Genomic DNA, 13,210 nt, shown 5'->3' on the forward strand with positions numbered 1-13,210 from the left:
TGCTGGTATAGGGGGCTCCACACTGCTGGTATAGGGGCTCCACACTGCTGGTATAGGGGCTCCACACTGCTGGTGTAGGGGGCTCCACACTGCTGGTATAGGAGGCTCCACACTGCTGGTATAGGGGCCTCCACACTGCTGGTATAGGGGCTCCACACTGCTGGTATAGGGGCTCCACACTGCTGGTATAGGGGCTCCACACTGCTGGTATAGGAGGCTCCACACTGCTGGTATAGGGGCTCCACACTGCTGGTATAGGGGGCTCCACATTGCTGGTATAGGGGGCTCCACACTGCTGGTATAGGAGGCTCCACACTGCTGGTATAGGGGCTCCACACTGCTGGTATAGGGGCTCCACACAGCTGGTATAGGAGGCTCCACACTGCTGGTATAGGGGCTCCACACTGCTGGTATAGGAGGCTCCACACTGCTGGTATAGGGGCTCCACACTGCTGGTATAGGGGCTCCACACTGCTGGTATAGGAGCTCCACACTGCTGGTATAGGGGGCTCCACACTGCTGGTATAGGGGCTCCACACAGCTGGTATAGGAGGCTCCACACTGCTGGTATAGGGGCTCCACACAGCTGGTATAGGGGCTCCACACTGCTGGTATAGGAGGCTCCACACTGCTGGTATAGGGGCTCCACACAGCTGGTATAGGGGCTCCACACAGCTGGTATAGGAGGCTCCACACTGCTGGTATAGGGGCTCCACACTGCTGGTATAGGAGGCTCCACACTGCTGGTATAGGGGCTCCACACAGCTGGTATAGGGGCTCCACACTGCTGGTATAGGGGCTCCACACAGCTGGTATAGGAGGCTCCACACTGCTGGTATAGGGGCTCCACACTGCTGGTATAGGGGCTCCACACTGCTGGTATAGGGGGCTCCACACTGCTGGTATAGGGGGCTCCACACTGCTGGTATAGGAGGCTCCACCCTGCTGGTATAGGGGCTCCACACTGCTGGTATAGGGGGCTCCACACTGCTGGTATAGGAGGCTCCACACTGCTGGTATAGGGGCTCCACACTGCTGGTATAGGGGCTCCACACTGCTGGTATAGGGGCCTCCACACTGCTGGTATAGGGGCTCCACACTGCTGGTATAGGAGGCTCCACACTGCTGGTATAGGGGCTCCACACTGCTGGTATAGGAGGCTCCACACTGCTGGTATAGGGGCTCCACACTGCCGGTATAGGGGCTCCACACTGCCGGTATAGGGGCTCCACACTGCTGGTATAGGAGGCTCCACACTGCTGGTATAGGGGCCTCCACACTGCTGGTATAGGAGGCTCCACACTGCTGGTATAGGGGGCTCCACACTGCTGGTATAGGGTGCTCCACACTGCTGGTATAGGGGCTCCACACTGCTGGTATAGGGGGCTCCACACTGATGGTATAGGGGGCTCCACACTGCTGGTATAGGGGGCTCCACACTGCTGGTATAGGGGGCTCCACACTGCTGGTATAGGGGCCTCCACACTGCTGGTATAGGGGCTCCACCCTGCTGGTATAGGGGGCTCCACACTGCTGGTATAGGGGCTCCACACTGCTGGTATAGGGGGCTCCACACTGCTGGTATAGGGGCTCCACACTGCTGGTATAGGGGCTCCACACTGCTGGTATAGGAGGCTCCACACTGCTGGTATAGGGGCTCCACACTGCTGGTATAGGGGCTCCACACTGCTGGTATAGGAGGCTCCACACTGCTGGTATAGGGGGCTCCACCCTGCTGGTATAGGAGCTCCACACTGCTGGTATAGGGGGCTCCACACTGCTGGTATAGGAGGCTCCACCCTGCTGGTATAGGGGGCTCCACACTGCTGGTATAGGGGGCTCCACACTGCTGATATAGGGGGCTCCACACTGCTGGTATAGGGGCTCCACACTGCTGGTATAGGGGGCTCCACACTGATGGTATAGGGGGCTCCACACTGCTGGTATAGGGGCTCCACACTGCTGGTATAGGGGGCTCCAGTCTGCTGTTATAGGGGGCTCCAGATTGCTGGTATAGGGGCTCCACACTGCTGGTATAGGTGGCTCCACACTGCTGGTATAGGTGGCTCCACACTGCTGGTATAGGGGGCTCCACACTGCTGGTATAGGGGCTCCACACTGCTGGTATAGGGGGCTCCACACTGCTGGTATAGGGGCTCCACACTGCTGGTATAGGGGGCTCCACACTGTTGGTATAGGGGCTCCACACTGCTGGTATAGGGGCCTCCACACTGCTGGTATAGGGGCTCCACACTGCTGCTATAGGGGGCTCCAGTCTGCTGTTATAGGGGGCTCCAGATTGCTGGTATAGGGGGCTCCACACTGCTGGTATAGGGGCTCCACACTGCTGGCATAGGGGCTCCACACTGCTGGTATAGGGGCTCCACACTGCTGGTATAGGGGGCTCCACACTGCTGGTATAGGGGCTCCACACTGCTGGTATAGGGTCCTCCACACTGCTGGTATAGGGGCTCCACACTGCTGGCATAGGGGCTCCACACTGCTGGTATAGGGGCTCCACACTGCTGGTATAGGGGGCTCCACACTGCTGGTATAGGGGCTCCACACTGCTGGTATAGGGGGCTCCACACTGCTGGTATAGGGGCTACACACTGCTGGTATAGGGGGCTCCACCCTGCTGGTATAGGGGGCTCCACACTGCTGGTATAGGGGGCTCCACACTGCTGGTATAGGGGCTCCACACTGCTGGTATAGGGGCTCCACACTGCTGGTATAGGGGGCTCCACACTGCTGGTATAGGGGGCTCCACACTGCTGGTATAGGGGGCTCCACACTGCTGGTATAGGGGCCTCCACACTGCTGGTATAGGGGCTCCACACTGCTGGTATAGGGGGCTCCAGTCTGCTGTTATAGGGGGCTCCAGATTGCTGGTATAGGGGGCTCCACACTGCTGGTATAGGGGGCTCCACACTGCTGGTATAGGGACTCCACACTGCTGGTATAGGGGCTCCACACTGCTGGTTTAGGGGGCTGCACACTGCTGGTATAGGGGGCTCCACACTGCTGGTATAGGGGCTCCACACTGCTGGTATAGGGGCTCCACACTGCTGGTATAGGGGCTCCACACTGCTGGTATAGGGGGCTCCACACTGCTGGTATAGGGGGCTCCACCCTGCTGGTATAGGGGGCTCCACACTGCTGGTATAGGGGCTCCACACTGCTGGTATAGGGGCTCCACACTGCTGGTATAGGGGCTCCACACTGCTGGTATAGGGGGCTCCAGTCTGCTGTTATAGGGGGCTCCAGATTGCTGGTATAGGGAGCTCCAGACTACACATCCAGACTGCTGTTATAGGGGGGCTCCAGACTACACATCCAGACTGCTGTTATAGGGGGGCTCCAGACTACACATCCAGACTGCTGTTACAGGGGGGCTCCAGACTACACATCCAGACTGCTGTTATAGGGGGGCTCCAGACTGCAGATCCAGACTGCTGTTATAGGGGGGCTCCAGACTGCACCTCCAGACTGCTGTTATAGGGGGGCTCCAGACTACACATCCAGACTGCTGTTATAGGGGGGCTCCAGACTACTATTATAGGGGGACACCAAATTATACATCCAAAATGCTGTGATATGGGGCTCCAAACTGCACATCCAGACTTTTAAATAAGGCTTCAAATAGTGTATAGTGTTACATATGTTTCTTGCTTCTTGCAGTCGCCACTAGGGGGAGTTTAGGGGTTTACTGCATACAGTTTATACACTAAGTTGAATATTGAAACAGTATACAGTAAGCTGAAGAGCTCCCTCTAGTGGTGGCTGCGGGTAGACAGAAACGTATTGTTTGACGCTATATCTAATGTGACAACCTTTAATAAAATGGAACTTCCCACTAGTAAACATCCAATAGCACACAGTGCATTAACTACAGAAAACAGTGGAGATTCCATATAAAGAACGTAGGAATTCCCTTGTTAAATCCTTAACTCCTAATTAATCATACTGTCCGCAATATTATGCTAAACAAAGCATCCGCGATTTATTGCACACAGCGATGCAATCATTTCCATTATTACACTTGAGCTTTAAAAACTTTCTCTTGGTGCTATAAAGTGTGTTAATTAGATGTTAGTTTTGCACATCGTTTTATAAACAGAGGTAATTAGCGGGTTTCATTAGGTTTCCATTGACAGATAATTAGTGCTCATTTACGACAAGAATGCTTTTAGTCATAGTCGGCGTTGCTTGTTATTTACATGCCGTCCTTGCTTTACTTTAATACTTAGTAGGGCACCTCTGGCTGTTATAACCTGCTACAAACATGACAAATAGCCAGATACCAACTTTTGGCAGCGTTCCCGATGAATGCTATCTCATTCCCTATGTCCAGTGGCCTCCAGATCACTAATATTATTGAGTTTCTCTGCAGCAACTGCCTCCATCAAATCCCACTAAAGATTTTCCATTTGGTTTAAGTCCGGCCACTGTAGAGTCTTACAGAACCTTTTCTGAAATCGGGCATTGGCGGATTTGGAGGTATGCTTGGGATCTAGGTGGAAGATTCAATGACACCCAAGTTTGAGGCTCCTCGCAGATTTCCTGATACTTTATTGAATCCATCTTGTCCTTTACAAGCTGCAGGTTTCCAGTGACAGAGGAAGCAAGGAAGACGCAGAGCTTCATCGAGCCACCACCATGTTTCACTATAGACTTTACTGAGCCACCACCATGCTTCACTGTAAACTTCACCTAGCCACAATCATTCTTCACTGTAGACTTCACCGAGCCACCACCATGCTTCACTGTAGACCTCACCTAGCCACCACCATGCTTCACTGTAGACTTCACTGAGCCACCTCCAATGCTTCACTATAGACTTCACTGAGCTACCTCCATGCTTCACTGTAGATGTCACCGAACCGCCACCATGCTTCACTATAGACATCACCATTCTACCACCATGTTTTACTGTAGAATTCACTGAGCCACCACGATGTTTCACTATAGACTTCACCGAGCCATTCCCATGCTTCACTGTGGACTTCACCTAGCTACTACCATGCTTCAATATAGACTTCACTGAACCACCACCATGCTTCACTACAGACTTCACTGAGCCACCACCATACTTCACTGTAGACTTCACCAAGCCACCCCATACCTCACTGTAGTCATCACCGAGCTAACTCCATGATTCATTGAAGGCATCTTCACTGTAGACATCACCGAGCCACCACCATGCTTCACTGTAGACAGGGTGTTTTTTCAGGATCTGCTTCATTATTACTCCTTCAAACATGCCGCTGATATACAGTCAGGGCCAGAAATATTTGGACAGTGACACAAGTTTTGTTATTTTAGCTGTTTACAAAAACATGTTCAGAAATACAATTATATATATAATATGGGCTGAAAGTGCACACTCCCAGCTGCAATATGAGAGTTTTCACATCCAAATCGGAGAAAGGGTTTAGGAATCATAGCTCTGTAATGCATAGCCTCCTCTTTTTCAAGGGACCAAAAGTAATTGGACAAAGGACTCTAAGGGCTGCAATTAACTCTGAAGGCGTCTCCCTCGTTAACCTGTAATCAATGAAGTAGTTAAAAGGTCTGGGGTTGATTACAGGTGTGTGGTTTTGCATTTGGAAGCTGTTGCTGTGACCAGACAACATGCGGTCTAAGGAACTCTCAATTGAGGTGAAGCAGAACATCCTGAGGCTGAAAAAAAAAGAAAAAATCCATCAGAGAGATAGCAGACATGCTTGGAGTAGCAAAATCAACAGTCGGGTACATTCTGAGAAAAAGGAATTGACTGGTGAGCTTGGGAACTCAAAAAGGCCTGGGCGTCCACGGATGACAACAGTGGTGGATGATCGCCGCATACTTTCTTTGGTGAAGAAGAACCCCAACATCAACTGAAGTCCAGAACACTCTCAGTGAAGTAGGTGTATCTGTCTCTAAGTCAACAGTAAAGAGGAGACTCCATGAAAGTAAATACAAAGGGTTCACATCTAGATGCAAACCATTCATCAATTCCAAAAATAGACAGGCCAGAGTTAAATTTGCTGAAAAACACCTCATGAAGCCAGCTCAGTTCTGGAAAAGTATTCTATGGACAGATGAGACAAAGATCAACCTGTACCAGAATGATGGGAAGAAAAAAGTTTGGAGAAGAAAGGGAACGGCACATGATCCAAGGCACACCACATCCTCTGTAAAACATGGTGGAGGCAACGTGATGGCATGGGCATGCATGGCTTTCAATGGCACTGGGTCACTTGTGTTTATTGATGACATAACAGCAGACAAGAGTAGCCGGATGAATTCTGAAGTGTACCGGGATATACTTTCAGCCCAGATTCAGCCAAATGCCGCAAAGTTGATCGGACGGCGCTTCATAGTACAGATGGACAATGACCCCAAGCATACAGCCAAAGCTACCCAGGAGTTCATGAGTGCAAAAAAGTGGAACATTCTGCAATGGCCAAGTCAATCACCAGATCTTAACCCAATTGAGCATGCATTTCACTTGCTCAAATCCAGACTTAAGACGGAAAGACCCACAAACAAGCAAGACCTTAAGGCTGCGGCTGTAAAGGCCTGGCAAAGCATTAAGAAGGAGGAAACCCAGCGTTTGGTGATGTCCATGGGTTCCAGACTTAAGGCAGTGATTGCCTCCAAAGGATTCGCAACAAAATATTGAAAATAAAAATATTTTGTTTGGGTTTGGTTTATTTGTCCAATTACTTTTGACCTCCTAAAATGTGGAGTGTTTGTAAAGAAATGTGCACAATTCCTACAATTTCTATCAGATATTTTTGTTCAAACCTTCAAATTAAACGTTACAATCTGCACTTGAATTCTGTTGTAGAGGTTTCATTTCAAATCCAATGTGGTGGCATGCAGAGCCCAACTCGCGAAAATTGTGTCACTGTCCAAATATTTCTGGACCTAACTGTATATGCCCAAAACTTTCAATTTTTATCATCACTCCACAGAACACAATCTCAAAACGTCTGTGGCTTATTTATTAATATTAGTGACCAGGAGGCCATTATTTATGAGGATTGAGTAAAATAATAAAAGATATACACCTGCACCCTAAGCAACAAACAAAATAAATAAATGTAGGGAATATTGGATAGAAAAAGTAGCAAATGTAGCAATTCAACAGCTATTTAATCCTTGTTGGGTTACATCCTTCATGTGAATTTGATCTGAATCAATATCAGTGGGGAATATATTATTCTTCCTAGCGAATAGGTTTCTCTTTATACTTATGAGGACTGAGTTGAGGACTGAGCTAAGAAGTTGGTGTTTGGCTATTCATCACATTTGCAGCAGGTCATAACAGCCAGAGGTGCTCTACTTACTACTATAGACGCTGGTCATGAAGGGGTTGATGAAGTAGCTCTTACTCCAATTAATCGTTTTTGGGATTCATTCTATAGCGCCAGGGAGAATTAAAGAAATACACAGGCACAGGCTCTCAAAATAATTTTAATGAGAATCAGGTTTTTTATAGTCCTCGGAAATATAGGCTTACCATGCATAAAAGTAGGTGTTACTTACATGATAGCAAATAGTAGAATATATAACTGCATAATAAGTAAAGACACTCCCAGCATCCACCCAGCTAAGCCATATCCCCTCATCAAGTCTTTGTTTCAAAAGTGAAATCCCACACCCTAAGAACTTTTTGGCACACTTGAAGACATTAAAGGCCCTGTCACACGCTACGATATATCTAACGATATGTCGTCGGGGTCACGGAATTCGTGACGCACATCCGGCATCGTTAGAGATGCCGTAGCATGTGACACCTCCGAACGACTGTTTTCGAGCAAAAATACCTTATCGTTGCTTCTTGACACATCATTCATTTTCATAATCTCGTTCCTCCTTCTGCGCGCCGGTGGTTCGTCGTTCCCGAGGCAGCACACATCGCTCTGTGTGACAACCTGGGAACGACGAACACCGCTTACCTGCATCACGCCGGCAATGCGGAAGGAAAGAGGTGGGCAGAATGTTACGTCCCGCTCATCTCCGCTTCTATTGGGTGGCCGCTGTGTGACGTCGCTGTGACGCCGAACGTCCCTCCCTCTTCAGGAAGAGGATGTTCACCGCCCACAGCAACGTCGTGAGGGAGGTAAGTACGTGTGACGGGGGTTAACGACATTGTGCGCCACGGGCAACGAATTGCCCGTGACGCACAAACGACGGGGGCGGGTGCGATCGCACGATATATCGTTGCGTGTGACGGGGCCTTAACTCCTTTGCTACTTTAACAGGTTGAATAGTTCTAAGACTGCAGTAGTCAGTTAAAGTTGTGTTTTGTAATGTATTTGGTGAAATCATTTGTGATATTATATTTTGAGCTTACTTGATGAGGTGATATGGAGGATGCGGGTGACATCATCCATATCTCAGGGCAAAATGTCGCACCTGCCCAGAGTTCTCACTGGTTCGTGCAGGCGCATCTATGTTTTCGGCTCTGCCCGCAATGGGGCAAAGTGAAGCGCACCTGCGCGAGCCAGGAATATATCTGCGCAGGCGCAAGATTTTGCCCACCTACATAGATGGCGCTGGAGGCGTCATACACATCAATCAGCACAGGAAGACGGCGAAAGGATGGACAGGAGGCGCAGATTAGGACACCCATCGGACCGAACCGGACAATTTACATACATGGCGGGAGATTTTATAAAGGTATTTGTGTGGTGTACAGGGGGGGGGGTCAGGGGATAACATACACCTTTATAGAATGCAGCACTGGGTGACTGGTACTGACGGTATTCTTCATCTCCCTCCTTTGGTAAGCATGTTCACCGATGATAGGGTCCAGGCACCAACATGGTTTGTCTAGTGAGGTCCTGGATGAAAAAGTTTTGGAGGTGTTCTTCCAGGTTATAGGTAAATGGATTCTCCACTGGACTAAATCAGGCGGCGTTCACACACCCCTGTCAGCCTAACCTCATGCCCCATATTTGGTCCTGTGTGAATGAGATCTAACATGACGTTTCTTCCTCACCAGTCATAATATGGAACTATAGAGGAAACATGCCACCATACAGGGTTGACCCCAGTAATCCAATATATTACTAGTAAATACATTAGGTTGGGTCTTTATGGAGCAACACAGCCACATTTGCAGACCTTGCACCCTTAGGACATGTATTGAATTTGTAGTCCGCCTTAATAATGTACGTACTATAAAGGGAAGCAGCACTCCCCTCTCTATAAGTCATGGCCATGCTCTTCATTGGCATATTGCATATTATTACAGGCTTCTGCAATCTGTGGGTCATTACTGCCGCACACATCAGATATCTATGTCTTGTGCCTGTTTGCACGTTGTGTGTGTGGCCATCTTCTTGCACATATTATTATCTGCGTATGTCACTATGTTCTTATGTGACGCTATTCTAGAAACCCCTCCAAAAACGGGTATGTACCTATATGTGGCCGCCATTTGTATGAATGTGAGGCCCAGCTATTGGCAGTTGTCTGTATTTCCTCTTTACCGTCCTCAGGAGAGGAGCCTCCAGACTTCAGACCTCCTCATACAGGTCCGCGAGAGCCCGATGAAGACACGGATATGGAGTTTTTACCCAAATTGGACCAGGGGTAAGTAGAAATGGACTTTATATTGTATTAAACTAAAAGTTGAACAAACAGGTTTGCACATCCTTGGTCTGGCATCCATGTCTTGGCATCATGGAGGTGTAAAAATCATAAGAGGCACCCAGGATGCTGCCATTCACGTACCAGCCAAGAAAGTCACACTGCCCCGAACTGGCTGCCACATTAGAGCTCCATGACAGTCAGATCAGGGCAGTGGGACCTTCTTTACCCATGACTCAAGTGTCGGCATACTGTCATCTTTGTGATCACTAGGCCTCCATGATGTCATGACATGCATCGATCTGCAACATTGTAAGAGATGCCCAGTATATGGCAGCAGGACCAGGGTAGTGTGAACTTATTTGGCCAGGCTTCCTCGCCCTCCCAAGCAGACAGCACATACGCCCTCCCAAGCAGACCGCGCATACACCCTCGTAATCAGACAGCACATACGCCCTCCCAAGCAGACCGCACATACGCCCTCGTAATCAGACAGCACATACGCCCTCCTAAGCAGACAGCACATACGCCCTCCCGAGCAGACAGCGCATACGCCCTCCCGAGCAGACCGCACATGCGTCCTCTCTAGCAGACCGCACATACGCCCTCTCTAGCAGACCGCACATACGCCCTCGTAATCAGACAGCACATACGCCCATCCAAGAAGACAGCACATACGCCCTCGTAATCAGACAGCACATACGCCCTCCCAAGCAGACAGCACATATACCAACTACAGCGAAATCTCCCAACAATTCGCAATTCCCTCCCAATGAAATATAAACAATCACAAACAGCCCATTGCATCCCAGTGCTCTGCAACCACCACAAAATAACTAAAACGGGAACACACTGTCACAGCAACATGTCGGCAGCCCAGTAGCACTCAATCACAACAACACTATGTGAACAGATCAAAAATATTCACCTTTCAACATGGCCTGTGTTAACGGGTGATGCAAAAATAAGAGCATTATATCATTAGGTGATAATGTACAAGTCTGGGTTATTTTGTGTCTCAAAAATACTTGTATTTCCTTTCCCCTTATAGAGTTGGATCACCTGCAATACCTAGAATTCCCTGTGTCACTCCCGAAACAGTCATACTTAAAAAGGAGGATGATGAACCGGTAAATAATACAAGCGTAAGCAGTGTGTATTTATAGGGGTACTTATAAATCATCGCTTAAAAAGGCCACGTTTCCATGCGGGTCCATGTTCTTCTTCTTTACCCAGTTCCATAAAAAAATGGCTGAATATAGACACTAAGGCTATGTGCCCACGCTGCGGATTTACCGCGGATTTTGCCGCGGATTTGCCGCGGATTTCCCGAAAATCTGCAGCAGCGGCACTTCCAAGCCATTTCAATGGCATTTTGGAAATGCTGTGTCCATGCTGCGGATTTTTCCGCTGCGGATTTGCCGCGGATTTTGATCCGGAAAAATCTGCAGCATGTCAATTGTTTGTTGCAGATTTGGTGCGGATTTTGGGTATAGAATGGGGAAAAAAAAAAAAAAAAAAATCCGCATCAAAATCCGCGGCACATCCGCGGTAAATCCGCGGCAAATCCGCGGGTGCGGATTTGCCGCGAAAGTCGCGGATTTTCAGGCAGAAAAATCCGCAGGTACATTCTACCGTGGACACATAGCCTAAAAAGCAAAAAAATTGATGGGTTAATAAAAAAGTTGGGGGTCTAATATGCAGGGAATGGCCAGGCAGGTATATTCAGGGACTAAGGGGCACTTTGCACACTGCGACATCGCAGGCCGATGCTGCGATGCCGAGTGCGACAGTCCCCGCCCCCGTCGCAGCAGCGATATGTGGTGATAGCTGGCGTAGCGAAAATTATCGCTACGCCAGCTTCACACACACACTCACCTGCCGTGCGACGTCCCTGTGGCCGGCGACCCGCCTCCTTGTTAAGGGGGCGGGTCGTGCGGCGTCACTGCGACGTCACACGGCAGGCGGCCAATCGGAGCGGAGGGGCGGAGATGAGCAGGATGTAAACATCCCACCCACCTCCTTCCTTCCGCATATCCTACGGAAGCCGCAGTGACGCCGGTAGGAGATGTTCCTCGCTCCTGCGGCTTCACACACAGCGATGTCGCATGCGATGCCGGATGTGCGTCACTTTCAATTTGACCCCACCGACATCGCACCTGCGATGTCGCAGTGTGCAAAGTGCCCCTAAGGCAGCTGATCAGATCTGTTGATTAGTCCAAACGTTGTTGGCATTGTATGAGCAAGAAGGGACAGTGGATCAGTAGAGGGACCCCGGATTAGTAAAGTGACACCATACCAGTAGAGGGATAGTGGGTCAGTAGAGGGACACTGCATCAATAGAGGGACAGTGAGTCAGTAGAGGGACAACAAATAAGTAGAGAGACATCGGATCAGTAGACAGACACTGGACAAGTAGAGGCTCAGTGTGTCAATGGAGGGACATGAGATCTGTAGAGGGACACCGGATTAGTAGAGGGACAGTGGGTCAGTATAGTAACACCTGGTCATTAGAGGGACACCGAAACATTAGAGGGATATTGGATGAGTAGGACACCAGATCAGTAGAGAGACACTGGATCAGTAGAGGCACAGTGGGTCAGTAATTGACTCTGGATCAGTAAAGTGTTACTGGATCATTAGAGGGACACCAGATCAGTAGACGGACAGTGCGTCAGTAGAAGGATAGCAGATTACTAGAGGGAAACCACATCAGTAGAAGGACACTGGGTCATTAGAAGGATAGCGGATCTGTGGATAGGCACATAAACAGTAGAGTGACAGTGGGTCAGTAGACGGACAACACATTAATAGAGGGACAACACATTAATAGAGGGACACTATCAGTAGAAGAACTCCTTGTTACTCAGTAGAGGGATACCGGGTCAGTAGAGAGGCACTGGATCAGTGAAGGGAAACCACATCAAAGAAGGACACCGGATCAGTAGAGGGACACAGGATTAGTAAATGGACTCAGAATCAGTAGAGGGACACTGGATCAGTAGAGAGACACTGTGTCAGTAGGACATAGGGGAGCTATTTACAGTGCTGGCCAAAAGTATTGGCACCCCTGCAATTCTGTCAGATAATACTCAGTTTCTTCCTGAAAATGATTGCAATCACAAATTCTTTGGTATTATTATCTTCATTTATTTTGCTTGCAATGAAAAAACACAAAAGAGAATGAAACAAAAATCAAATCATTGATCATTTCACACAAAACTCCAAAAATGGGCCAGACAAAAGTATTGGCACCCTTAGCCTAATACTTGGTTGCACAACCTTTCGCCAAAATAACTGCGAACAACCGCTTCCGGTAACCATCAATGAGTTTCTTACAATGCTCTGCTGGAATTTTAGACCATTCTTCTTTGGCAAACTGCTCCAGGTCCCTGAGATTTGAAGGGGGCCTTCTCCAAACTGTCATTGTGAGATCTCTCCACAGGTGTTCTATGGGTTTCAGGTCTGGACTCATTGCTGGCCACTTTAGTAGTCTCCAGTGCTTTCTCTCAAACCATTTTCTAGTGTTTTTTGAAGTGTGTTTTGGGCCATTGTCCTGCTGGAAGACCCATGACCTCTGAGGGAGACCCAGCTTTCTCACACTGGGCCCTACATTATGCTG

The 13,210-nt window shown here is 49.0% G+C and overlaps 1 protein-coding gene across 6 annotated transcripts in view; it reads left to right on the forward strand.

Moving 5' to 3' along the window:
• Positions 1 to 13,210, forward strand: part of ANK1 (ankyrin 1) — a 412,403-nt gene that overhangs the window by 291,372 nt on the left and 107,821 nt on the right. For 4 of the 6 annotated variants that reach the window (XM_075346408.1, XM_075346409.1, XM_075346413.1 and 1 more), the window contains 2 exons: positions 9,498 to 9,591; positions 10,640 to 10,718. In XM_075346408.1, coding sequence (XP_075202523.1) covers positions 9,498 to 9,591; positions 10,640 to 10,718 — 173 coding nt within the window. Of the gene's footprint in view, positions 1 to 9,497; positions 9,592 to 10,639; positions 10,734 to 13,210 lie in introns of all 6 variants that reach the window. The other 2 variants (XM_075346407.1, XM_075346412.1) reach the window with 1 other exon arrangement.

This window comes from Anomaloglossus baeobatrachus, chromosome 4 (assembly GCF_048569485.1).
Source record: "Anomaloglossus baeobatrachus isolate aAnoBae1 chromosome 4, aAnoBae1.hap1, whole genome shotgun sequence".
NCBI classification, from domain to species: domain Eukaryota; kingdom Metazoa; phylum Chordata; class Amphibia; order Anura; family Aromobatidae; genus Anomaloglossus; species Anomaloglossus baeobatrachus.